At 51.0% G+C, this 24714-nt stretch overlaps 11 protein-coding genes across 11 annotated transcripts; 6 read left to right on the forward strand and 5 right to left on the reverse strand.

The window, feature by feature from the left end:
• Window positions 1-31: 31 nt before the first annotated feature.
• vip1 (putative actin cytoskeleton protein (VIP1)) lies at window positions 32-996 on the reverse strand (the record flags this gene model as incomplete). The annotated part of the gene is made up of 3 exons (XM_043303478.1): window positions 32-662; window positions 766-852; window positions 914-996. 3 exons carry the CDS (start codon window positions 994-996, stop codon window positions 32-34), a joined length of 801 nt encoding a protein of 266 aa, XP_043159413.1.
• A 406-nt stretch (window positions 997-1402) lies between these two features.
• On the reverse strand, window positions 1403-2500 carry Asppvi_007594 (uncharacterized protein; the record flags this gene model as incomplete). The annotated part of the gene is made up of 2 exons (XM_043303479.1): window positions 1403-2084; window positions 2163-2500. 2 exons carry the CDS (start codon window positions 2498-2500, stop codon window positions 1403-1405), a joined length of 1020 nt encoding a protein of 339 aa, XP_043159414.1.
• Window positions 2501-3848: 1348 nt separating this feature from the next.
• On the forward strand, window positions 3849-5465 carry Asppvi_007595 (uncharacterized protein; the record flags this gene model as incomplete). Its single annotated transcript, XM_043303480.1, has 1 exon — window positions 3849-5465. One exon carries the CDS (start codon window positions 3849-3851, stop codon window positions 5463-5465), a length of 1617 nt encoding a protein of 538 aa, XP_043159415.1.
• Window positions 5466-7042: 1577 nt separating this feature from the next.
• Asppvi_007596 (carbamoyl-phosphate synthase (glutamine-hydrolyzing) CPA2) lies at window positions 7043-10847 on the forward strand (the record flags this gene model as incomplete). The annotated part of the gene is made up of 3 exons (XM_043303481.1): window positions 7043-7406; window positions 7618-10673; window positions 10740-10847. 3 exons carry the CDS (start codon window positions 7043-7045, stop codon window positions 10845-10847), a joined length of 3528 nt encoding a protein of 1175 aa, XP_043159416.1.
• Window positions 10848-11558: 711 nt separating this feature from the next.
• On the forward strand, window positions 11559-13325 carry Asppvi_007597 (S-adenosylmethionine-dependent methyltransferase; the record flags this gene model as incomplete). Its single annotated transcript, XM_043303482.1, has 3 exons — window positions 11559-11963; window positions 12021-12320; window positions 12384-13325. The coding sequence occupies 3 exons, from the start codon at window positions 11559-11561 to the stop codon at window positions 13323-13325; spliced, it is 1647 nt and encodes a 548-aa protein (XP_043159417.1).
• A 570-nt stretch (window positions 13326-13895) lies between these two features.
• Asppvi_007598 (40S ribosomal protein uS19) lies at window positions 13896-14896 on the reverse strand (the record flags this gene model as incomplete). The annotated part of the gene is made up of 5 exons (XM_043303483.1): window positions 13896-13965; window positions 14031-14327; window positions 14511-14568; window positions 14784-14802; window positions 14879-14896. The coding sequence occupies 5 exons, from the start codon at window positions 14894-14896 to the stop codon at window positions 13896-13898; spliced, it is 462 nt and encodes a 153-aa protein (XP_043159418.1).
• A 667-nt stretch (window positions 14897-15563) lies between these two features.
• Window positions 15564-15956, reverse strand: aspf8 (ribosomal protein P2; the record flags this gene model as incomplete). Its single annotated transcript, XM_043303484.1, has 2 exons — window positions 15564-15740; window positions 15798-15956. 2 exons carry the CDS (start codon window positions 15954-15956, stop codon window positions 15564-15566), a joined length of 336 nt encoding a protein of 111 aa, XP_043159419.1.
• A 652-nt stretch (window positions 15957-16608) lies between these two features.
• Asppvi_007600 (uncharacterized protein) lies at window positions 16609-17681 on the forward strand (the record flags this gene model as incomplete). The annotated part of the gene is made up of 2 exons (XM_043303485.1): window positions 16609-16614; window positions 16665-17681. 2 exons carry the CDS (start codon window positions 16609-16611, stop codon window positions 17679-17681), a joined length of 1023 nt encoding a protein of 340 aa, XP_043159420.1.
• Window positions 17682-18299: 618 nt separating this feature from the next.
• Window positions 18300-19707, forward strand: Asppvi_007601 (ATP-dependent (S)-NAD(P)H-hydrate dehydratase; the record flags this gene model as incomplete). The annotated part of the gene is made up of 5 exons (XM_043303486.1): window positions 18300-18390; window positions 18459-18498; window positions 18556-18615; window positions 18733-18763; window positions 18823-19707. The coding sequence occupies 5 exons, from the start codon at window positions 18300-18302 to the stop codon at window positions 19705-19707; spliced, it is 1107 nt and encodes a 368-aa protein (XP_043159421.1).
• Window positions 19708-20939: 1232 nt separating this feature from the next.
• Window positions 20940-21296, forward strand: Asppvi_007602 (putative adhesin; the record flags this gene model as incomplete). Its single annotated transcript, XM_043303487.1, has 1 exon — window positions 20940-21296. The coding sequence occupies one exon, from the start codon at window positions 20940-20942 to the stop codon at window positions 21294-21296; it is 357 nt and encodes a 118-aa protein (XP_043159422.1).
• A 450-nt stretch (window positions 21297-21746) lies between these two features.
• On the reverse strand, window positions 21747-24355 carry Asppvi_007603 (DNA replication licensing factor MCM7; the record flags this gene model as incomplete). Its single annotated transcript, XM_043303488.1, has 4 exons — window positions 21747-21821; window positions 21884-23801; window positions 23851-23981; window positions 24035-24355. The coding sequence occupies 4 exons, from the start codon at window positions 24353-24355 to the stop codon at window positions 21747-21749; spliced, it is 2445 nt and encodes an 814-aa protein (XP_043159423.1).
• Between the last annotated feature and the right edge of the window lie 359 nt (window positions 24356-24714).

A 24714-nucleotide genomic window follows, 5' to 3' on the forward strand; every position in this document is an offset into this window, starting at 1 on the left:
ATCAGACGTTGCTTAATCAGTATATCTCCCATCACGCCTTGGGCTCAGCGGGGGGTGCAGCACCCGCCGGTTGCGATATCGGCACAGTGCTAGGAGCAACGTCGGCACCCTCTGCACCAGCCGCAGCCGGAGCATCATCGTTTGTCTGCTTTCCGCTCTTCAAGTCTGCGAGTCTGCGGGCCTCGTTGTGGATGTCGCGCACCTGCTTGTCGGTCTGCACGTAGAACTCGCGGAGCTTCCTGCCAGATGGGGTATCCAAAGCCTTCTCGAAGTACGAGTGGAGACCGCGCCAGCCACTGGCCGCCTTGTCGGTGATCTTGTAGCTTTCGTCGATCCCCTTGGCACGATCGGTGGCATGGTACTTCTGGTCGAAGTTGGTCAGGGCCGATGTGAAGCGGGAGGAGAAGCCGTGCTTCTTGTCCAGGGCGATGGCCTGCTGGATGGCGTTATCGCTGATCACGTAGCCGTGGGCAAGGTACTCGGCGATAATCCGGGACTTGGGCTTATCCTCTTGCTCGAGATCCTGGCTGTTCTCGTCCTTGGCCTCCTCGGCGCTGGCGGCATGTCCTCCGGCGATCTCGTCAATGGTGTGAGCGGCGGTGACATGCACTGTGGAGGGACCCAATTGGGTTTGATCCAACAGCAAGGCAGTCTTCGCTGCTCTAGAAGATCGTTAGTCCAATTTCCGGTTCCATCTCAAGAAAAGAGAAAAAGTGTATGGCGTGATCAAGTTTTGATGGCGTGGACAGTGCGGGGTAGACTTACGCTTCTTTCTCAAACGTCACCGTTGCGGACTTGGTCGCATCCTTCTCGCCGGAAACTGGAGTCACAGAGATCGAAGTAATTTTTCCACTATTAGTAAATAGAGGATATTAGCAAGCTAGTCAAGAGGTTGCGGTAAAGATTGTCATACCAGAAGCTGAAGAAGTCCTTGACCTCCTTATCAGTGGTGGCGGGTGAGATTCCCGACACATGGACAGTGCTGCGTTCCGACATTTTGATTGAGAGATAGTTCGAGATGAATATGAAAGTATGTGCTTGGGTAGATATGGATTCGCAATATTTCACAGAAACCTGTAGGATGATCGGGTGGTGAAAGTCAAGAGGACGACTAACAGGTGTATTTATTTCGGCGTGCAGCCTAGCTCATGATTGCGCCACATATGACGTTGTGAGGGGTCGCGTGCACCGCCACGGTGGAGTAGCTTTGGTCACGCATGTGAAAGAAGTCAAGTTTGACACTCGATAAAAATAGATGGCTAACATGCAATTTGTCAATTACTGTCCAGTAAAGCCGGCAGAATAGATAGAAGAGGAACCGGAGAGAGAATGAGATGGCCGTGAATCCAACATTCGTTGATATTGACTATCCTAGGTGCGTTGTAGCTAGTTCTGAGGCTAATCAAGGCCCATCCTCCGCGTCGACCCTCGAGGAAATGGACAGTTTTCCTAATTTCAATGTGGCCTCATGGTCGTTTGTTGGCTGTTCTGGAGAAGTCACTTCGCGTTCTCGATATTTCCTAACAACAAGCTCGAGATCCCGTATGCGACGACGCAGAGCCTCGTTTTCTCGCTTGATAGCTTCCAACTCTCCTCGCTGGGCCAGTACTTCCTGGCGAGGTGGATTGCCAACAGCTGGTACTTGTTGGGGGGAGAAAGTCCTCTGACGAGCATTTGGATGAGGTCCGGGGACGTTGCTTGACACATTGTCGCCTTGTTGTTGTGATTGTGGCTGTATCAACGCAGCCAAGGATGGCAGGACTTGATCCAGCTGCCGCGATGTGATGGACAAGGCACGAGCTGACCTTGAAAGGTCGTTTGGACGTGCCGATGGAAGTGACAAACTGGGCTCTCGAGATCGTGCAATTGCGGTTCCATTTCCTGTTCTCGATCCTTGAACTACTGGGACATAAGACGAGCTTAGACTCGACGAGGAGCGGTGTCGCCGCGAGACTGTCGGATGTGCTGAGCTAACTAAGTACGGTGAATTGTGATATGCATCCAATGGGTCATTGAGTGTTGTGGAAGTGGAGGAGGCGGTAGATGCAACAGAGGCTGTTTGGTGGCGTAGCAAAGACAGCTCTCTGGAAAGCCGGTTTACCTGCAAACAAGCTCATGGTGTCAGAACTGTGCAGTGTTTCTTTGAGAATGTCTGTACTTACAATCGCTTCTTGCTCTCGCTCAACCAAGGAGTGGAGATCTGATGGCGTAAGGGGCTTTGGATGTCGCAGCGGAGCTTGCCAATTCTCAGTGATGCTTTCCTTGGAATAGGTCCAGCCAGTTTCTTACGTGACACTACTCCTGCGCCACCGCTTTCTCCCACCCCTGGCATTGAGCTTCCTTCATATGTTGTCTGGGGGAGAGAGATGGCGGGGTTGCCCATTCCCTGCGAGGGTCGTCGAAAGATGACGGCCGGGGTTGTGGACGGCTGCGTTGCAGTTGCGGCACGGCGGCGTGAAGTTGGGGAAGAGGTAGAAACAGGACTCGGATCTGCTGACATCCTTGCTTTTTGGACGCTCTAATGAGGCTGTCAGTTGAAGCGGGGAGCTTTGGAAACTATATAGAGGCGGCAAAGTCGCAGGAGTATCCAAGGCCTCTGCGGAAAGGAGCTGTTCTGAGAACAGTAAACTGGAAGAACGAAGATGGAGGGTCAAGAGGGGCTTCCAAGCGAGGACGCTGAAAGCCTGGAAGCAAGGTAACCCCTTGATTGAAATTCAGAAGAATGAGCTCAAAACATACCAGATATGGTGGGTGTCGCCAAGTTTACCTTCGAGCCTGTGGAGCTTCATAGTTCATTGATGATAAAGAGTGTCCGCTCACATTCGGGGGTTAATCAGCATTCATACATCGCATTCTGTAGGTCAGTGCGGTCAGCCTCACAGTAGTACCTGTACTTGATGTCTGAAGCAACTACAAATAGATGGCTAAGTCTCAAAGAATGATAGGATCTGTGATCGTCAAGAAAGAGACGGTGTGGACATCGCAAGTAGGCCAGTATGCCAACTTTCTCTGGGAGTCCAAACGCTGTGCCTAGCCAGTCGAAGCGAGAGGACATAGTTGAGGTGTCATCTCCCATTGTATCCTTGTCAGATCATTGTACATTCCGAACCGGTCGAAGAGAACCGTCCATCAGCATAATGACATCTCATTTGTCAGACATGACATGGTCAGAAGCTACTTGCTGATAGGGCTTCAGTGATTGATGTTGAAGCATTTTGACCCATCTGTCGACATAATATATTCCCTGCCTCTGAAGATGTATCATATATATCCAGTGCGGCGATAAATAGTTGGGACACATGAGAGTGACCACCAGGAGTCTGAATCCTTCTCAAGCTCTCCACACTTAGGAGATCCTATTTTGAATCCCTGAACGTACTTGGTTGTCTGGACGGGTTGCGGTAGGTAGATAATTGAGTATATCCCTTACTTCTGTGGTCTATGTATACCTGGGACGCTCTCAACGAGTGCACTGTCCGTCACAATGAGCTACGGATGATTGTGCTCAAAACAAGGAAAATCGATTTACACCATATCGCAAAGAGTGCGCAATCTTATCCCACGTAGATCAATTAAAGTCCCTCCTCAAGTCCCCATGTCTCGTAGCATCGTGAGAGCTTCTGCTCGCAGGCGATTGAGGAAAACAGTATGTATCTGCTTACGTAACAGGATTTACAACCTTCAGCAACAACAAAACAAAACAAAACCAATATTGTTAAAGATGCGAGTAATTGGGCAGGAAACAGGTAAGCCAGTCGCAAGAAGGATTGGCTTTGATATCCAACAATCCATGGAAATTCTAGGTTGACGTCAGAGTTCGCCTGTAGCTCCTGAGCGAATCACTTGTCATGGCTGGTCGATCTGAAGCTGATATCCAGACCGATGTTCCTCCTTTTGCCAGGCCGTTGGCCCCCTACATCAGAACTCGCCAGGAAGCGCTCCGCATTCGACAGGCCCTGACCTCCTACCTTCGTTCGCAAATAGATTTCGCGGACGATGACTCCGAAAATCCCAATTGTCATTCCCAATCTCATCTTACCCTTTGCGTACCGCAAGATGCCGTGGTCAATGTGAAGCGAATCCCGACAGAGTTGACCGGGCTGAGGAAGGAATACTTGGAAGCACTTCAGGCGAATCTGGTCGCGCGGAAGGAGTATCATTCATTGACGGAAAAAGTTGCGTCGGCAAAAGCGAGAACAAAAGGTTCAAAGACCGAGTGTCCATCTATCGACCACAGTTCAGAACTACAGGTATACCTCCGACTGCTTCGTGATCGCCGTCGGCATGCGAAGTTGCAGGTCTTTCAGCACTATCTACAAGAGCTCAAAGAACGGGACTCGAATATCTCCGAGCGCATCGGTGACCAAACGAGCCAAGGCCAGCAAACAGTGTCTTTGGAGGAGTCCGAGGAGGAAAGCAAATCGACGGGACGTGACGCAGACGATGGCATTGAAGGCTTGGTACATAAACTGGAAAGGGCGGTGATCCGTGCCAAGGCTCAACTGGACAGAGAGAGAAATCTGTTGGAGGTGTTGAAGTCGCAGCTCGCGCCAGACAGTACAGATGTACCACCGGCAGTCAAAGTCGCGGCACTGCAGCGGACGCGGGATGAGCTGGTGCAGTGGGTTGAAGAGAAATTAGTGAGCGTGGGTAACGCCGACGATGCTCCAGTGCAGGATCTTTCCCGCGAGGAGATTGAGGAGTCTGCTCGGTTGGTCGAAGACCAAAAGGCACAAATCGCGGCGCAGTATGTGGCCTACGTGGAAGCACGTAAAGGATTGTTGGATGCTGCTTCTCGGGCCTGTCAGCCTGTCGCAATGGCATCTACGAAGCCGTCATGCCAATCCGTCGACCTAGGGAAGCTCGCAATTGGGGATCGATCTTCACTGGGCCCATTGGAGGTTCTGTCTTTTGCAAGCGAGAATCTTCTTCCACTATCTAAGACCCAGCGAGCATTGGCTCTGCAAAAGAACTACTTATCGGGGTTGCTGGCCAAGGAAAGGTCTACGACTATCCGTATTCTAAATCGCTTGAGTGATGAGAGTCACCTCCTTCCGGAGTATCCCCTCTTGACTCATCAACCACGTTTCAAGCACATCAGTTCGAGGCATGCGACGAGCGCGACTGGTTTGCCGAAACCCGACGAAGTTGTTACTTTGGCTGAATCATGGGCGTTCGCGTCCGAAGCGGCGGCCAAGAACGAACACCAGTACGTCGAAGAGAAGTTGGCAGAGGGCCAGGAGGCGGCTACAGACGCAGAACATGTACTGCAGGAGGTGTACAACATGTTGAATCAGGACCTCGAGGAGACCTTGCGAGATCCGCACTCATCAGAAGAGGACTCGAATGACATCTGGGCCTCTGAGGCTCGTTCGACCTGGTCTCGCACGAGGACAACACGATCACAAAAGCATCCCAGAGGTCCATGGGCCAAGCTCAATGGGCAATTGGGTATCGCTGAGTGATTTCATAAAGGGAGCGCCACATATACTGAATTACTATGTTTCCATCTGCTGTATACATCTAAATGTTATGATATCACGCTTTGAACCTCAATTGTTTCTCAATGGTGCATTTCTCTTTGGAAATATGATTTGCAAATAAAGTTGTGATATCGGTCCGGAAGGGTAGGACAGAAGAGCCAGCCAAGTTGGTCATCACAGCTCCTCTATCCAGGATTGGAACGCGAGGACCCTCCGATATCCGCAATTTCGTGCCAAGCTGCCAGTAGCGAGGAAGCGGAAGCGAACTGGACTCCACGAACAGTATTGATCGGCCATCCATGAAAATTTTCAAGGAAGTGGTTTGTGAAGGGTAACAACAGTCAAATGCAATAATAGCCTAAGTTCGCGGTACATACATCAATTGAGGGAGATATGGCCAGCATGTACCCCGTATTTTCAGAGAAAGACACCTGTCGTTATCTTTGACAATGCGTCGAGGAGAGAGGAAATTGAATTAAAACACTCCGTAGTATCTAGTCAGTAGTCAGTAGTCCGTAGTCCGTATGCAGGCCTATGACTCTATGAACGAAATGAGACAATGACGATCTGGCATCCACCAGACCTGTGGAGAGGATTTGCACCAAGGGCGACTATGGGACTTAATAGTGCGCACAGCAAGACTACACAGTAACACAGAACTCCTACTTGAGCCAGCCACCAGAAGGGGAATACCAATTGGGATCGTCCTTAGGTAGGTAGGTTACTTTTCAACACTTAAGACTCTGGTGGGAATGGTACTATTCCCAAAAGAGATTACTGAATGGTCAGAACAACCCACTGCGTCATTAGCGGCGTCTGTGATAAACCCATTGCGACTTAGCAATTGACCTGGAGTGATTATTCCCCAAGCCTGGCTGAATCCTTGAAGGCTCGAACCACGTACTACTACGGACTAGGTATTGAGGAAACGCGGAAAGGCCTAGAGTGGGAACTGCGACGATGGTCTCTATGTATGCGCAACTAGGTAGTCCCACCGCATCCACTGAGCCATCCGCTGATTGGTGATAATAGTAGGCGGTGACGACCAAACGGGCAAAATTGGCACGGCAACAGCCAACGGGAGGAAAATCGCAGAGGAAAAGGGTAATAATAAGGAAAAAGTAAAAAAAGGGCCTCCGCACACCGGAGCTCTTATCATTAGTCCCAGGAATTACCACTGGTATTTGTACCTTTTTTGGCGGGAGATTCTAGTCAATCCTCTGGGACCGATTCCGATTCTCTGTCCGTCTCCAGACAGACGCATTGACTCATACCCTGCTTCACTAAGAGTCATCCATTTATCTCCCTCCGTACTCTCTTCTCTCCTCTCTTCTCCTTCTTGTTTCTCCAATTCCTCCTAGATTGCTTCCTGTACGTCAGGCCCAAGGCCATCAGTTCTTCCTATTCCTCTTTAGTCCTCCCCTGTCTATTGGGTGTGTGACACAAAGCGGGAGAGTAGGGATTACAGAAATAAGAGTCATTGATTTGGTGGTCAATAGACTCGCTTATTGCACTAGGTAGTCTTCTATATCTATTATTTTCCCTTAGCGCAGTGCGCAATGGTCCTCGCCGCTCGTTGCGGGCAGGCTACGTCCTCCCTTCTGCGTCAGCGATGTCTGACTGAGACCCGCCGGTCCGCTTTCGCTTTGCGCCCCTTCTCCGCTCAGACTACGGCCCGGTCAACGGCTTCGAGTCTGCGATTGCAGCAGAAGGTTGCGTCGCCATTGCGATCCCAGCAGCTCCGTTCCTTCTCCAGTGCCCTTCGCCGTTTGGCCTCGGAGTCAAACAACCCTCCCTCTGCCGACAGCTACCTCGCCAGCGGAGTTGTCAAGCCCGGTAGCAATCTGGTCGATGTCAAGAAGGTCCTTGTCATCGGTAGTGGTGGGTTGAGTATTGGACAGGCTGGAGAGTTCGACTATTCCGGTAGGTCACGCGACTCGCAATTCACTTATCTGGCATTGCAATTTGGCTCGTATCTCTGCGCGGAGCATTCCAAAGCAGCGTCAATGTGGGTTCGGCCGCAAAGGAACGCCATCATGGACGGGAATGAAAGAGCAAAGAACAAAGAGGGCCAGCAAAGCCGTTTAACAATGAAGATTCAAGTGACTAACATTGCATTCTTCGATAACTACAGGCTCTCAGGCCCTCAAGGCTCTCAAGGAGGCCGGTGTCAAGTCGGTCTTGATCAACCCCAACATTGCGACTATCCAAACCGATCACAAACTCGCCGATGAAGTGTACTATCTCCCCGTTACCCCCGAATATGTGACTCACGTCATTGAGCGTGAACGCCCCGACGGCATCTTCCTGTCGTTCGGTGGTCAGACCGCCCTGAACCTTGGTGTGCAGATGAACCGCATGGGCATCTTTGAGCGCTATGGTGTCAGAGTTCTGGGAACGAGCATCAGGACCCTCGAGACTAGCGAGGACCGTGATCTGTTCGCCCAGGCTCTGAAGGAGATCAACATCCCCATTGCCGAGTCCATCGCCGTCAACACTGTTGACGAGGCTTTGAACGCTGCTGAAGAAGTTGGCTACCCTATTATTGTCCGTTCGGCTTACGCTCTCGGAGGTCTGGGTTCCGGTTTCGCTGAGAACCCTGAGGAGCTGAAGAATTTGGCTTCTCGTTCCCTGACTCTTGCTCCCCAGATCCTGGTCGAGAAGTCCCTCAAGGGCTGGAAGGAGGTCGAGTATGAAGTCGTCCGTGATGGCGCTAACAACTGTATCACTGTCTGCAACATGGAGAACTTTGACCCCCTGGGTATCCATACCGGTGACAGTATTGTCGTTGCTCCCAGTCAGACCCTTTCTGACGAAGAGTACCACATGCTCCGTACCGCTGCCATCAAGATCGTCCGCCACCTGGGTGTCGTTGGAGAATGTAACGTGCAGTACGCTCTGCAGCCTGATGGACTTGACTACCGTGTCATTGAGGTCAATGCCCGTCTCTCTCGTTCGTCTGCTCTGGCCTCCAAGGCTACTGGTTACCCTCTTGCGTACACTGCTGCGAAGATCGGTCTGGGTCACACTCTTCCGGAGCTTCCCAACGCCGTCACCAAGACCACTACCGCCAACTTCGAGCCTAGTCTGGATTACATCGTCACCAAGATTCCCCGGTGGGATCTGAGCAAGTTCCAGCACGTCAAGCGCGACATTGGCAGTGCCATGAAGTCTGTCGGTGAGGTCATGGCCATCGGTCGTACCTTTGAGGAGTCGTTCCAGAAGGCTATTCGCCAGGTCGATCCTCGCTTCATCGGTTTCCAGGGTGACAAGTTTGAGAACCTGGATGAGGTTCTGAAGAACCCCACTGACCGCCGCTGGCTGGCCGTTGGTCAGGCTATGCTTCACGAGAACTATTCGGTTGACAAGGTCCACGAGCTGACCAAGATCGACAAGTGGTTCCTCTACAAGCTCCAGAACATTGTTGATTGCAACAACGAGCTCAAGGAAATCGGCAGCCTGTTTGGCATCAAGAAGGAGATGATGCTGAAGGCCAAGAAGCTTGGCTTCTCTGACAAGCAGATCGCCCTCCTCGTTGGTTCTACCGAGGACGATGTCCGCGCTCGCCGGAAGAGCTTCGGCATCAGACCCTGGGTCAAGAAGATCGATACCCTGGCCGCTGAGTTCCCTGCTGATACAAACTACCTCTACACCACCTACAACGCTACCTCCCACGATGTCACCTTCGATGACCACGGTATCATCATTCTCGGAAGCGGTGTCTACCGTATTGGAAGCTCTGTCGAGTTCGATTGGTGTGCGGTCAACGCCACCCTCTCCCTGAGGAACATGGGCAAGAAGACTGTCATGATCAACTACAACCCCGAGACCTACTCCACTGACTTCGACACTGCTGACAAGCTCTACTTTGAGGAACTCAGCTACGAGCGTGTCATGGATATTTACGAGCTCGAGAGTGCCAGCGGTGTTGTCGTGTCCGTCGGTGGTCAGCTGCCCCAGAACATCGCCCTCCGCTTGCAGGAGACTGGCGGTGCCCACGTTCTTGGTACTGATCCTCAGGACATTGACAAGGCCGAGGACAGACACAAGTTCTCTCAGATCCTGGACAGCATCGGTGTTGATCAGCCTGCTTGGAAGGAGCTTACCTCGGTCTCCGAGGCCGAGCGCTTCGCCGAGTCTGTCGGCTACCCCGTCTTGGTCCGTCCCAGTTACGTCTTGTCTGGTGCTGCCATGAGCGTCATCTACAGTGGCGACGAACTCAAGGAGAAGCTCCTCAACGCCAGTGCTGTCTCTCCCGACCACCCCGTTGTCATCACCAAGTTCATTGAGGGTGCTCAGGAGATTGATATCGATGCTGTTGCCTCCAACGGCAAGCTCCTCCTGCACGCCGTCAGTGAGCACGTTGAGCCCGCTGGTGTGCACTCTGGTGATGCTACTCTGGTCCTGCCTCCTGCTTCTCTGGACGAGAAGGTCATGGGTCGTGTCAAGGAGATTGCTGAGAAGGTTGCCAAGGCCTGGAACATCACCGGTCCCTTCAACATGCAGATTATCAAGGCCGATCAGGAAGGTGCTGAGCCCCAGCTGAAGGTCATCGAGTGCAACCTTCGTGCCTCTCGTTCCTTCCCCTTTGTCAGCAAGGTCCTGGGAACCAACTTCATTGACGTTGCTACCAAGGCTCTTGTTGGCCGCGATGTCCCTGAGCCCGTTGATCTTATGACTGAGAAGCGTGACTACCTCGCTACCAAGGTGCCCCAGTTCAGCTGGACTCGTCTTGCCGGTGCCGATCCTTTCCTCGGCGTCGAGATGGCCAGTACCGGTGAGATTGCTTGCTTCGGCAAGGATCTTGTTGAGGCATACTGGGCTTCTCTCCAGTCCACCATGAACTTCCGCGTGCCCGAGCCCGGCGAGGGTATCCTGCTCGGCGGTGACATCAACAACCCTGCTTTGGCTCAGATTGTTGACTACCTCCACCCTCTCGGCTACAAGTTCTTCGCTGCTAGCCCTGAGGTCCAGGCTCATCTTCAAACCGCTACCAAGGACAAGGTCTCCGTGCAGGTGATCGAGTTCCCTAAGGAGGACAAGAGAGCCCTCCGTGAGGTGTTCCAGAAGTACGACATTCGCGGTTGCTTCAACCTTGCCAAGACCCGTGGCAAGACCCTCCTGGATGAGGACTATGTTATGAGACGTAACGCGGTCGACTTCGGTGTTCCTCTCTTCATGGAGACCAAGGTATGTAGCAGTCCATTTCCTTTAACCATGTACGCCCGTGTCATGTTTACTAATCGTCTATACCAGACCGCTCTTCTCTTCGCTCAGGCCATGAACGCTAAGCTGCCCCGTCCCGACGGCATTCCCCCTGAGGTCCGCAGCTGGTCCGAGTTCACTGGCAGCAGGCTGATGTAAATCCGAATATTGACGATCTCATCAAAACTATGAAAAAAAGGGGAAAAGTCATGTTCTATTTATAGATCTAATCGGTTTGGCTTATGTTCTCTTTTCAGGCAAACAAAAAGCCCGTCCTGTTTGGCGTAGAGGATCCGGCTTTATGTTGATAGAATTTGTGGTCTTGGTCTGGACCTGGCATGAGGATCATGGCCATGCTGCGATGTTCCATATTTCTCTTTCTTGCGGCTTTGTTATATTTACCATGGTTTTTGAGTAGGCAGGCTATGTGCTTGAGCGAAAAGAATCTGATTTGTATTTTACTTTCATTCGTTACCTAGAGAGGTAGCTTGATCAGCCTTTATGTGACGATTCGAGATATATGTGTTCTTAAGTATTTCGGCTGTACTCGAGTATCGACTCTTCAATAACCTTTGTCGCCAGGTTTGTCCAGAAGAGAACACGTGATATCGGCTCAGTTTTGCTGATATTTACCTTGTTTCTCACAAACTACAAGGTCGGCGCATATCATTAGAGCAGCACGCATTAGAAACCACAGATTGTATGCTGAGAAAGGACCTTTGATTGAAATGCTCTAGGCTACCGAAACTAGAATTCTCGCCGAATCATATGACCTACCATCATAATGGCTTCTGGGTCTCAAATCTACGGAGTAAAGTCTGAGTAACTGGAGCTATCCACAACTTGTCGTGAACATCGGACGACCTAGAAATGGCATCTATAACGGACTTACAGCGGGGCAGCCGCAAAGTCCCCGAAGACATTCTAAACGAGGATATTCTCAGACGTCTACTCGACCAAACCGTCACCAGCACGGATCCCAACCAGGACAATGAGAACATCGCGGAAGGGGGATTCGAGAACCCTGTTTCTTCAGTCTACACCAGAGGCTATCCTGCTCCGTCTCCGGGCGCTGGGACAGGGATTTTTGCTGCAATGGCTATCCCGGTCGGAGGGACCGTCATGCTCATCCAGAGGCCGTTCGTGGCAGTCTTGGATACTGGGCGGTTACCAGATACCTGCTCCGGATGCCTTGGGCAGCATCATTGCAGCAGAGATGCCAACGTCGAGTTGAAAGCTTGTACGGGGTGTCGGGTCGTGAAGTATTGTAATAAGGTTATTACCAGATGCCTTTCTGTCCTTGCTGAGCTCGCCATCACTAACTGGGCATAGACCTGTCAAGCGAAAGACTGGAAGTTCGCTCACTCGTTCGAATGTCGGATTTTCAAGGAGTTGATGCCACGAGTGCTTCCGAGCAATGCCAGGGCTATTCTTCGGATGGTCCTGCGCAGCGAGCGCGGCAAATATCCAAAGGAGGAGCTGGAGCTCTTCCGCAAACTGGAGAGTCATATGGACGAGATCCAAGCGCAAAACTGGGAACAGTGGCAGCGGATATCCCTGACGGCGAAGGCCGTCAAGAAGTACTCTGGGTGTGCTATGGAAGAAGAAATGATATGTCACTATGGTGCAAAGGTGAGCTCTGCTGCACCTTTATCATTTCCCGACGAGAGCTGACTTGGTTATTACGTTCCATAGCTGGAATTAAACTCGTACAACTTTCACAGTCCCTTGGCTGATCGTCTGGGGTTCTACCTGCACCCATTTGCGGCCCTGATCAATCACAGCTGTGACTACAATTCCGTCGTTGGCTCTGATGGCGACGCCCTTTATGTCAAAGCTCTTCGCCCGATTCAAAAAGGCGAAGAGATACTCGTATCGTACATCGATGCCACGAACCCCTATAAAATCCGCCAGAAAGAGCTCTCGGAGCGATACTACTTCAAATGCCGATGTCCCAAGTGCCAAAAAGGCACAAGTACACGCGAAGACCGCTTCCTCGGCGAACCGCACGACCTCTCCGTCCTGGAAGACGCCGAGAGCGCCGCAATGAATGTGTTAAACCGGGTCGGTAGTCCGCAACTCAGCCCATCAGATGCCGCTGGTGAGATCAAACGAGTCATGAAGGATCTACACAGGACCTCTGCGTGGCCGATCACCCGCCAGCCGATGGTCGCCCTGCGAGACGAGCTGATCACCTGTCTTCTTTCAGAGGACGAACCCTACCAGGCATTCGTGCACGCCGCGATCCGCTTCCGTCTTATTGATCCCATTGTGTATCCGGAACCGGGGCATCCGACTCGACAGATGCACGCGTGGGTGTTTGCGATGCTGGCCAATGAGCTGATGCTGCATGGGCTGCCTGCGTTGAGCGGCGGGAAAGATTCATCCGCGGTGTGCGCCGCGATCTGGCAGTCTGTTCTCTTTTATCTCATGAATGAACTCGAAGTGAGTTCTGCTGTGCCGACCCTCAAGAAAATAATCAGAAGGGCGTTTGCGGAGGGGCCGGTGCAGATGTACAACCACGGCTTGAGGCGGAGTCCTGGCGAGTTGCTGCATTCCATGCGGAGAGCGTGGAGCGAGCTTGATGAAATTATTAGTGAGGCAGTGGAGGGAGAGGGCTTGATTCGTGCAGACTGAGGGGCTTATAACGAATATAGTAGTGCCGCGTTTAGGGTCAGAATCCGTCTCAGTCTTTACATTTTGTGAAGCTCAAATGCATAGATGGTTGAGTATCGCTGATATTTCCATCAATATTGTTAAGACTTTAGCAAAGAGGAAAGATGGGTAAATGGACAGATCAATGACAATTACCAGGTACTGCAGTAAACTACAAGGGCGATTCTGCGAATGTCTATAGAATTGGTAACGCCGTGCCTACAGATATAGACGTATGAAATTCGACTTCGTAAATTAGACTTCCATTCCTAACTAATTCTCAGTGAAAGGAACAGGTGAAAGTCCCGCCTCCGCCGAAGCAGAACGGAGGGGCAAAACTTCATCATCATAAGTTTGACGATCCTGTTTGGTCTTTGGTTCGTTCGTGTTTCATGGCGACAAGATCTTTATATTGAGATGCAAACAGCTGACCCGCACTTGACATACAAGTTTGATGAATCCAAATAGACGCAAATGGTATCCATCCCTTTTTTCTCCCAGCACATCCGTACGCCCGATCCTCCACGCAACACTCCAGAAAGCTTTTCTTCTTTACTTGAGGGGAATGAAACGAGAAGAGTGGGTGGCACCGATACCGGGACGACCGTGCTTGACGGGCTTGCTGTATGGTTGTTAGAACAGCCCTCAAAAAGAACCCCTGATATGAGCGACGCAAGGTGAACATACTATGTGATGGAGAATTCACCGAGGTAGTGGCCAACCATCTCGGGCTTGACCTCAATCTGGTTGAACTCCTTTCCGGAGTAGATACCGATGACGCTGCCGATCATCTCGGGGACAATGATCATGTCACGCAGGTGGGTCTTGACGAGGTCGGGCTTCTCGTTGGGCTTGGCCTCCTGCTTGGCCTTGCGGAGCTTCTTGATCAGGCCCATGGGCTTGCGCTTCAGACCACGGTTGAACCTGCGGCGGGCGCGGGCGTGCACGACATCGCGGAGCTGTTCGGAGGAGAGGTCGAGGAGCCTGTATCACATTCCATGTCAGACAACGGTTCCTTCATGTGTTCTCCAACCTGTCCTGCATCTCAACCCCAGACTCCGACAAGGACGACCCATGCAAAGATGGCACAATTGATGGCCTCGCTCGTTCAGAGTCGGGTGGTTGGCCGGTGACAGGGTTGGATGGATGGAAGATTGCTGAACATACTGGTCGAGGTCAATTCCGCGGTAGGTGAACTTGCGGAACTGTCTTCTCTTCTTGATCTCTGTTCGGTGAAAGTGTCTTGTCAGCGCGTCTATCCTAACTCTGATTTGTGGTTGTCCGTTTTCTCCGTAGCGTATCCCTCCGATCGCTCTTATGCACTGTCCATCTCGATTCATCGATCCTTTCCAGTATTCCATCACAAAACAGCCCACAACACTCCGCGCTCTTCTATAGTATGACAGGGATTGGAAGAAAGGGTGTCCTGCGACAACGTACCGGCAGCCTCCTCGGCGTTCTGCAAGCGAAGATTTCACATTAGCTCCTCTCGAACAAAGTACTCAAGACCATTTATATCCTGGAATATAACTCACGTATTCGGTGTCAGCCATTTTTGCGGATGTTCCTCTCAAGGTCGCTTTCCGAACGTTACTCGAAAAGCGAAGGGAATATGGTTGTCGTGTCGTGTCTTGTCGCTGAAGGACCTTCGTCGGGGCTAGTCTTGTGCCTACGCTTCAGGTTGCGAGGTGGGCTGGAGGGCTCGTCTAAGCGACCGCACTAGGTCAAACCCTAAGCTACTAGTACTGATTCGGTTACCCATCAGTCTCCGCTTTCCTCCTGATTTTTCAGGCATCCAGATCATTATATGATAGCATTCAGCCTTGCTTATTTGACTCGAAATGTACGATTAACATCTGGATATCCAAGACTTTTGTGAGGGTGGCGCTTTTTGACAATAGGATACTGTGGCTCGCGTTCAACGGATTATCCCCCGGCAAACACCCACTCGTACTTTACGCTTCGATCTCTTGAGCTTACATGCACAAGTCTACGTCGAACATGAACGTGAATTAGTGGAGGGTCACATAATCTGTATTGGCCTAAAAGCTCTTTCCAGCTCTTATATGCATGCTCGTAACTGCATCCGAAAAGCCTGAAGGCACACAGACTGATCGGCACCAATGGGCGAGTATACTCCCCATACTGAAAATAACTGCCAGATTCCTGCTCCCCCACCAAATCTCATGATTTTTGCTGCGCTTGTATATAAGAACGCGCTTAGTCGAAGAGACCGAAGCCCATGTCCTCGTCGGACTCCTCCTTCTCCTCCTCCTTCTTCTCCTCGGCGGGAGCGGCGGCAGCACCACCAGCAGCGGCACCGCCAGCGGCAGGAGCAGCGGCGGCAGCACCACCGGAGGGAACGGAAGCGAGCTTGGTGGAACCCTCAGCGATCAGCTGTTGTAGAATTCGATGTCAGCGCCAGTCCAAATTCCTTGAGCTTTGTATACTAACCTCCTGGAGGTCCTTGCCCTCGAGCTCAGCAATGAGCTTGTTCAGGCGCTCCTCATCGGCATCAATGCCAACGGAAGAGAGGACAGCCTTGACATCCTCAGCGGAGGGAGAGGTGTTGCCAGCAAGGGCGAGGAGCAGGTAAGCGGCGAGGTGCTTCATTTTGAATCTGCGAGAGAAAATCCGCTGTTAGAGCTCAGTTTGAGATGCGACAATGGTAACGCCGATAGAATTACTACCAGGTTGAGAGCACGTACTGAGGTTATTGAGATATATCGAACACGAGAATCAATCGATTTAACCGCAAGTTGGGCGGAGACTGAGACGTCGAGTTCGCTGGGATATTTAGCGAAGTGGTTAGAGGAAGTAAGAATTAGAGATTTGAACCATCAAAATATCGAGAAAAGTGCGGTGCGGCTGGTGGGTGTGGCTAGTGCCATCAGAACCGTCTTAAGCTAAGCGAGGGCCTGTGGCGCATGTGTCTACAATTAAACTTCCAAGTGACTGAGACGTCCACGTGACTAGCTGCTTCTAGAAGAACAGGATGGCGTCTGGCAGCAACGTTACAACTCTTCCTTTGCTGTCTCGTTCAGACGCCACCGCTATGTGCTAGGTTTTGCATCGGCAACAGAGGTGTAAACAACACACATTCATTCCTTGGGCCMTCTCTTTTCTCTCAATCTCGCAGCTCATGAAGTCATGAAGTTACCCCGTCAAACTAACCACCGACGGTGAACCTACCCTTATCAGTGCTCCTATCTTGTTATCCAGTGTCTCATCTGCTGAAGCTCGTTCTTGTACCTCAGCGGTCACCATGAGTGTCAGTCTTGTTCCACGTTGTAGTATCTGACATGTCTAACACTTTGACAGTTTCTTGACTCCGTTCTCTCGTCTATTGAGACGGGTAGACCAGCTCCCATCGCTCCCCCCCCTCCAATTCGGACGCCCGCGCCACCCGTGTCGTCCTCAAATGTCAGATCTCAAGCATACAAGCCTAGCAATGTGCTTGGTAGCAATGCTACCGGGCAAGGGAATGTTGCTGCTGGGGTGAAAAGGAAAGCGGAGGATCAGTTGCGTCGACCCCAGAAGCCTGAGTCTGAAGCATCGACCAAGCCAACGGCAAACAAACCTGTGAATGCTTCTATTGCTTCAAAGTCTCGCCCAGTGGCCACTTCGTCTGCCGTCAAGTCTACAAACGGAAATACTGCAACCGCTACTCAGAAGCCGTCTCAGATCTCGTCGAAGCCCCCTCCTAAAGGATCGTATGCTGATCTCATGATGAAAGCGAAGGAACTACAGACGAAAGCCCCAACTCAAGTGGGCATGTTCAAACATCAACCGGTAGCCAAGGAGAAGCTTAGCAAAGCGGAACGCAAAAGACGAGCAATGGAGGCACAGACAAAAGAGAAAGATTCACGGCTGGCCAAGAAGCCCGGTACTGTTTCTGGTGGAGCAACCGGAGTCAAACCCGGTGATGGGAAACTTGCCAGAAAACGGGAACATGATGAATTAGCCTACAAAGGCACAGCAAGACCGTCGCAGACCCCAACGCAGCCGGAGTACCGGGGAACAGCCGGCCTGCCAAGTCGACGCAGCTCACAAGAACCAAAATCACAGTCTCGAGCTAGTAAGCGCGCTAAATTGAATGAGTATCTAGCAACAGATGAAGAAGACGAAGGAGATTTTGCCGACGATTACGATGACTACTACTCCGCATCATCCGACATGGAAGCTGCCTACGATGATATGGAGGAGGAGGAAGCTGCTGCATTAGCAGCTGCGAGGAAAGAGGATGAGGAGGAATTGCGCGCTGAGCTTGCGGCCAAGCAGGAAAAACTTGAACGACGGAAGAAACTCGCAGCATTGGCTGCTAAGAGTCGATCTTGAGCTCAGCCGCTGCCTTCCTTCGGCGATCCATTATTTTTCAACAGCAAAATTTTCTAATCATATGCATACGGAGCATCAGCAAGGAATACCCCGTGGCTACATTATACATACGAACCATATTGTTCTCCTTTGTGCATATTCACTAGTCCCTCCCTCCTGGCCTAGTCTCTTTTTTTTGTCCCTTTTGATTTCTTCATGGCGTTCGATATATTTGTTTTTCTACTTGGCATCAGCGAGCGAGCGTCAGGGTGTCGATAGAGGGTGGGCTACTCGTCTTTTTTTACTAGCTGGTTCGATTCTACCTGGTTTATGCGGTTTACTTGCAAAGAGCGGGCGTCATTCTTACATATTTATCTTCCCCTTTCTGTTCCCTGCTAGATAGATAAGACATGACATTTACTGTGGTCCACGGCCAAATGAAACCGATTTATCAACCGTTTGTACTGCCTGTTTGGAGCTGCTGGCTGCCCCACTTGCTAGGCGGTGACATCACAGGCCCCATTTCCGGCTTGTGTTCACATTATCACTTATCTAGATAGAGCTCCTTCTCATCCTAAAGAGAAGTTCATCGTCCTTGAATTCATTGGTCATTCTTTGGGATTTCGCAACAAATTCGACATGGAACCGGTACATGTATCGACCTCCTCGAAGGTCCTGTTCAAGAAAGTGCGCCAGATTGTGCCTCCGTTGCTGGAGAAGTTCCACAAAGGTAAGTTCAGTCTGGCTGAGAAGCCACACAATGATTTCTCTTAGAAGAACAATGACTGACGAGAGAAGGTCAACATGGCCGCGTGGCTGTCATTGGAGGCTCTTTAGAGTATGTCGAAGGACTCCCTGTACTACTGTTTGAGTGCAAATATTCATAATCATAAAGCTACACAGKAGCTCCGTACTTCTCTTCAATGGCATCAGCTCGATTAGGTACGTCATCAAAGTAGCCATAGCTGACCACTTGGCATGGGTTGACTAACTGTGATGCAGGATGTGACATGGTTAGTCGAACAAGTCGTTGCGCCGGCTCCAGTATGTTGATTTCTAACCAAGTATAGAGCCATGTCATTTGTGAGAGATCTGCAGCTTCGGTTCGTAACCACCCAAGTCCCAATAAATTTTAAATATCCGGACTGACGTGGCTTTTCAGGTTATCAAGTCGTACTCCCCTAATCTGATGGTACATCCATTGCTTCCGAGCACCGACTCGGTTAGCAACCCCGGTAGCATCGATGCTCCCGCGCTTGCCAGCCCTATTGTTTCCATGCTATCAAGACTGCATGCGTTAGTAATTGGTCCGGGGCTAGGTCGTGATGGAGTGACTCTCAAAGTGGTCACCGAAGTTATGAAAGAGGCGCGGTCCCGCTCGATACCCTTTGTGCTGGACGCTGATGGTCTACTTCTCGTGACGGAGGATCCCGACCTGGTCAAGGGCTACAAGGACTGTATCTTGACACCCAATGTCTCCGAATTCAGTCGATTGGCTAAGGCGTTGGGCATTGAAGTTCCTAGTCAGGCACAGATTGCAGCCCAGACAGATGAAGGCGACAAGACCAACAAAGAATCGCAGGCTTGCGAGCAACTTTCACAGGCCTTAGGCGGTGTGACAATCATCCAGAAAGGACCGCATGATGTGATTTCAAACGGTGTGACGACCCTGATCTCGGACTTGAAAGGAGGCTTGAAGCGCAGTGGAGGGCAGGGAGATACACTCACAGGGTCACTTGGTACACTGCTGGCCTGGAGAGCTGCTTACCATGACAAGTTATGGGACTCGGGCGAGCAGGAGAACCCGAAAGAAGCGCAGTCTAAGCAGGATGTGTTGGCTGAACTTGAGTCAGAGAACAAGAGAATGTCCCCGGCGACAACCCTACTATTGGTTGCATGGGCAGGCAGTAGCATCACTCGGGAATGTTCTCGACGGGCGTTCAATGCCAAAGGTAGGAGCCTGCAGGCTAGCGATCTTACCGACGAAGTTCATGAGAGCTTCTTGGAATTGATTGGGGAACCGGAGGCTTCTAGGACCCATCTGTAGGCTGTTCCCTGTCTGGGGCTTACGCACATCCAGCCTTCGAGTGCTGACAGTCATAAAATCCAATGACTGGCTCAAGATTTTTTTCCTTTCCATGATGGTAAGATCCCTTGAGGATCAAATGACCAAGCTTTTGCCACGGAGAAAGGCAGATTGCAGTGGTTGAACCTCGAATGAATTGAGCGTGATACATTAAATCTACTTTTCTTGCTATAAATAGTCAACGCTGTAGATTTCAGTCGAAGAGTTCTACTTCCTGCGCTTATTCGATGCATTTCTTGGATCTGCCAGATGAGGTGTCAGAGATTCTTCCTCTTGACCTCGCATATAGTTGATCTCCATTCGCTAAGTTCCAGTATTGGTTTACGGCCTGAAAGCCTGCACATCTTTCTCCGCTGTTCTAAGGTATCTTTCCACCGTTCAACGACCGCATCTTACCGAGGACATTGGGTCTTTGTGCCGCTCGAAGCTTACAAGAGGTTTCTTATATTCAGTTGGTCATGTGTTATATCTAATTTTACCATCACTACAAGACGGTACTGCTCCTAAATATGGCCCGAACACTTCCAATCACAGACAACAACACAGTCTGACCAAGCCATCTCCGATGAGGCTCCCTTGGACTCGATGACTGTTTCTGACGGGTATCTCTGCGTTTCATTTGCCGTGGAGAGGACAGGGCTGGGGTCGGTACGTCAGATGCATTTGCGGGGAAATATCCGCGACTCATGGTTCTCACCTGTTCATGTTCCAGATCTCGTATTGCTACTACCAATCCGACGAAGCCATGACTTGACACACGTCCAGTCAGCTTCAGCCGGGAGACATCCAAGCTACGTCGGAGGGCACCTAAGCCTGTCCGCTGGGCCATTGAGAGACATGTTTCAGAGACCTCTCTATTGTTACTTTTTGCGTATTCACCGTCTTAGGATGTGGATGTCGGAGAGAAGATGCCGTCTGGATGACTTGGCAGTGCCTCACAGCCATGAATGGCCTTACTTCCATTGCCTGTTTGTGTTCATGTATGTGTCCATGTATTGGAGACTCGATGTCCTAACGAACGATGCAAAAGTATATAAAGAGGACGAGGATACTCGATCAATACCCCTTCTCTTCTCAAGCATCAAGGCATCTTTCCCACAAAGCAAGCATCAAAGCACACTTCCAGCCCTACCAAACATCTCTCAAACCCTTCTGAGCTACCTTTCAACCAACCCACAACCACAACCACCAACATGAAGAACCTCTCCATCCTCACCTCCCTCCTCCTCGCCTCCGCCTCCCTCGTCTTCTCCACCAGCATCCCCCCAACGTGCGGAACTTGCAATCCGCTCTCCGGCCAGAACAACTGCGATATTACCACCTCCTGCATCAACACAGGCACCCGCTTCCATTGCGCCTGCCGCGCCGGCTATAAGGCCTCGGGGGACAACCACGACGTCACCAAGCAGTTCCGTCTGAATGTCCCCAACTACCAGTTCCTGGTCTTCACCCCCGAAAGCACAGAGTGCAACACCCTCTGTGACAACCCCTACGGCGCAAGCCCAGACCTGTGCGCTGAGGTTCCTATCTATGACAAGTGTGCTGTTTGATGGGGGACTGTCGTGAGGCGTACTTCTTGTGCTGAGACTGGATTATTCGCTGGGAACGGGTGTTCTACGATGACATTCCTTCATGAGACCTGCTTGTCCTGTACCTAATGTCATGCAAGATTCGTATATATCACTCCTTTACCAACGTGGATACTGATAGTCTAATCCTTTGTTTATAAACCTTGTCATATGGCTCTCATTGAGTCAACTGGAAGTAATTATGCATTGTTCTTATCCAGGAACCTAAATAATGTAGTATACGCCATAACACCAGTTTACGAAATCTACCCTTCATCAAGGAACTTGCGTAAACCCCATGCTCTTGCTCGTGGGCGGAACAATAACTAATCCGCCAAAACGATTGAAAACTGATCGACATTAAACCAGGGAGTTGCAGCAGGCTTCAGTAAATATTTTTTGCCAGTCTAACTGCAATCGCTCGCTAGCCTATTAGATATCCATTGCCTCATCACCGCCGAGGTCCAAGAAAATGAGGCGAGTTCCGTTGTTAACGACTTGCCAAACCTGCAAAGGAGCAAAGACATTAGTAAGTGCCAAGGGGGAGTACTCAGGCTGACGACACGTACATTAAGCTCTTCATATTCATCGATCGCCATTGTGAGCTGATCTTCAGTGAAGCCTTTGGCAAGCACGCGTTCCCTAATCCTTCTGATGCTAAGTTCACCCTCTTCACCGTCCCCAACAGCGGCAGCACCGCTCTCCCGCATACCGCGGATGAGATTGTAGATCTTGCTGCTGGGGCTCTGGTCCACACCGGAATGACCGTCATTGGCCAGTGATGCTTTGCTGACCTCGATAAGGCGCAAAGCCTCATCGACGTCCTCCCTGATGACCTCTTCGCTGAAGCGAAGGCGGGCAAGAGCTTGCGAGAGACGAACGACACCAAGCAAAGTACGGGGAGTCACATGAGAGAATTGCTTCTTGCTGGCTTCGTCGCTCTTTTGCTGCTTCCTCATTCTCACGTAAGCTCCGACCATGTAATCGGAGACTGACGAGGGCACGACAGGCCGATATGTGCGCGCCTTAGCGATATACTGACGGACTTCATTTGGTGTGAACAATACTCCAGCGTCGTCGATCTCGGGGTGCTTGTTGTGCATGTGGACATACGCAACATGGTTGGCCAATTCCTCATCGGCTTCCCGCTGTGGAGTGTCTAGGATGAGGAACATGACGTCGAAACGTGAGAGCAATGCGGCGGGCAGGTTGATGTTCTCCACTGGAGAGATCCGCGGGTTGTACCGTCCATAGAGAGGGTTGGCTGCAGCCAGGATGGATGTACGAGCGTTCAGAGTTGTTGTGATACCCGCCTTGGAAATGGAAATGGTCTGTTGCTCCATCACTTCATGGATGGCGGTTCGATCGGCATCATCCATCTTGTCGAATTCATCGATACAGCAAATGCCATTGTCCGCCAAAACCAGGGCTCCTCCCTCCAGCACCATCTCATCCGTTACAGGATCTCTCATAACAGCAGCCGTGAGACCGACACCGCTGCTACCTCTTCCAGTAGTGTACACGCCTCGTGGAGCAACCTTGGTGATGTATTTCAGCAACTGCGATTTGGCAACACCAGGATCACCCATCAGGCAGATATTGATGTCACCACGGATGTGCATGCCGTCGCCCATTTCCTTTGTCACACCTCCAATAAGCAGAAGAAGCAAGGCTTTCTTCACATCAAGATGGCCGTAAATCTCGGGAGCAATGGAACGAGACAGGTACTCGTACATATTTCCTGACTTTTGATACTGTTCAATCTTCCGGAGCGTTCGACTGTCCATCGTCAGATCATTGTAAGACTTCTTGTGATGCGTAATATGCTGAGCTTCCAAGTATGTGTCGGTTAAGAGACCGGCACGGATGGCCCTGAACCCTGTGTAAGGTGTGGGAAGGAAGATGCCCGCAACGTCAACAACATCTCCAGGGTTGAGCTGTCGTGTCAGACTTCCATGGCAGTGAATGGTTAGCGTTCGTGGAATATGACCAACAGGCACCTGATCTGCCATTTCTTGGATCTTGACCTCCTGGAAGGGAACAAATTTCGAAGCACGAGTGGAAAGAAACAATTGTCCCTTCGAGTTGTTCTGCTTGCACTCTTCAGACAAGCACTCAGTCATAGGAAGAAATTGTTTTGTGGTAACTGGCTGAAACACTTCGCATCCACACCGATCGCAAGTATAGGCGTTGATCTGGACTGATGGTTTGACGTCCGAGACCCGAGTCGTGATACCGCGAACCGTAATAAGACTACCCAGGTGTTCTGCTCGCACATTGCGGACTGCAAGGGCCTTGGAGTCCCGGTCGCTGCTCGACCCAGATGGAGTAAGAGGCTTGAAATTGAGCGTGTATCGACGAGTCAACTCAGGAGGAAACATCGAGGGAGCCGCAGCCGCATCCATATCGGCCTCCGCAGCCATCGCCATAGCCTCGTTTCGCTTTTCACGTTGCGACATGATGACATCGAGAACATCGTCCTTGAAGCTGTAGGCTGTTAGATGGAAGCTTTCGAGGAACAGAACACTCAACATACGTGATTTCCTTCGTCTCTTTTGGCATAACAGCATCGACCGCATCAGCGAAAACATCGATGTAGCGCTTGGTATTCCGTTGTATGGACTCGACGAGCTTCAAATCGGTGTCCTCCGGCAGGGATTTCTCGAACTTGAATACAGGATTAGGTACTGCCTCGCAATATGAACATCGTGGAGTCTTACTGTAGCCAAGTCATCCAATTCAATCAGAACGTTTGACCGTTCCCGATCTGCTATGTCTTGCAGGATCTGCATGTACTTGAGCTTCGGTTCTCGACGCTTGCGGCGTGCTCTGGTCCCTTGTTGCCCGTTCTCATTTTCCACATCGTCCATGAAGTCATATTCATCGCTGGTAGCATCTCCGTCGATGTGGAGATCTTCAATCGCCTCGGTCGCAGCAGCTTCGGAAGCCGATTCAAATGTTTTGAAATGCTGTAAAAAGTCTTTGAAGGCATTCAATTGCGCCGCATAGTCGACTGGCGGAGGGTACTGAAGGAGAGCCATAGTGAGGCAATCGAGCAAGCCAATTCAATTGAACTTGAGCTGGCAAAGTAGTGCAGTTGGCGACAGTATCGAATTTCCACCGACCAGAGCAAGAAGAAATCAAGGACTCAAGTGAGGGTTGGCTGGTACCTTAGTGTACTTCATTAGTGGATCTTTGGCGCCCGCAGCTTTTTGGCGCAAAACACGTCGCGACGCGAAAGAGACGCGTTTCCATTCCTCAGATTAAACTAGGCTCATATTGGCCTAGTGTAAATAGCACGTGGGGCGGAACGGAAAATGTCTCGGTCCGAAATGCATCAGGCGGGCCGACTCGGCGAACGGCGCTGGGCGGGCATTTGATTTGCGGAGTCAATGAAGTC

This window comes from Aspergillus pseudoviridinutans, assembly GCF_018340605.1.
Source record: "Aspergillus pseudoviridinutans IFM 55266 DNA, scaffold_5, whole genome shotgun sequence".
NCBI classification, from domain to species: Eukaryota; Fungi; Ascomycota; class Eurotiomycetes; order Eurotiales; family Aspergillaceae; genus Aspergillus; species Aspergillus pseudoviridinutans.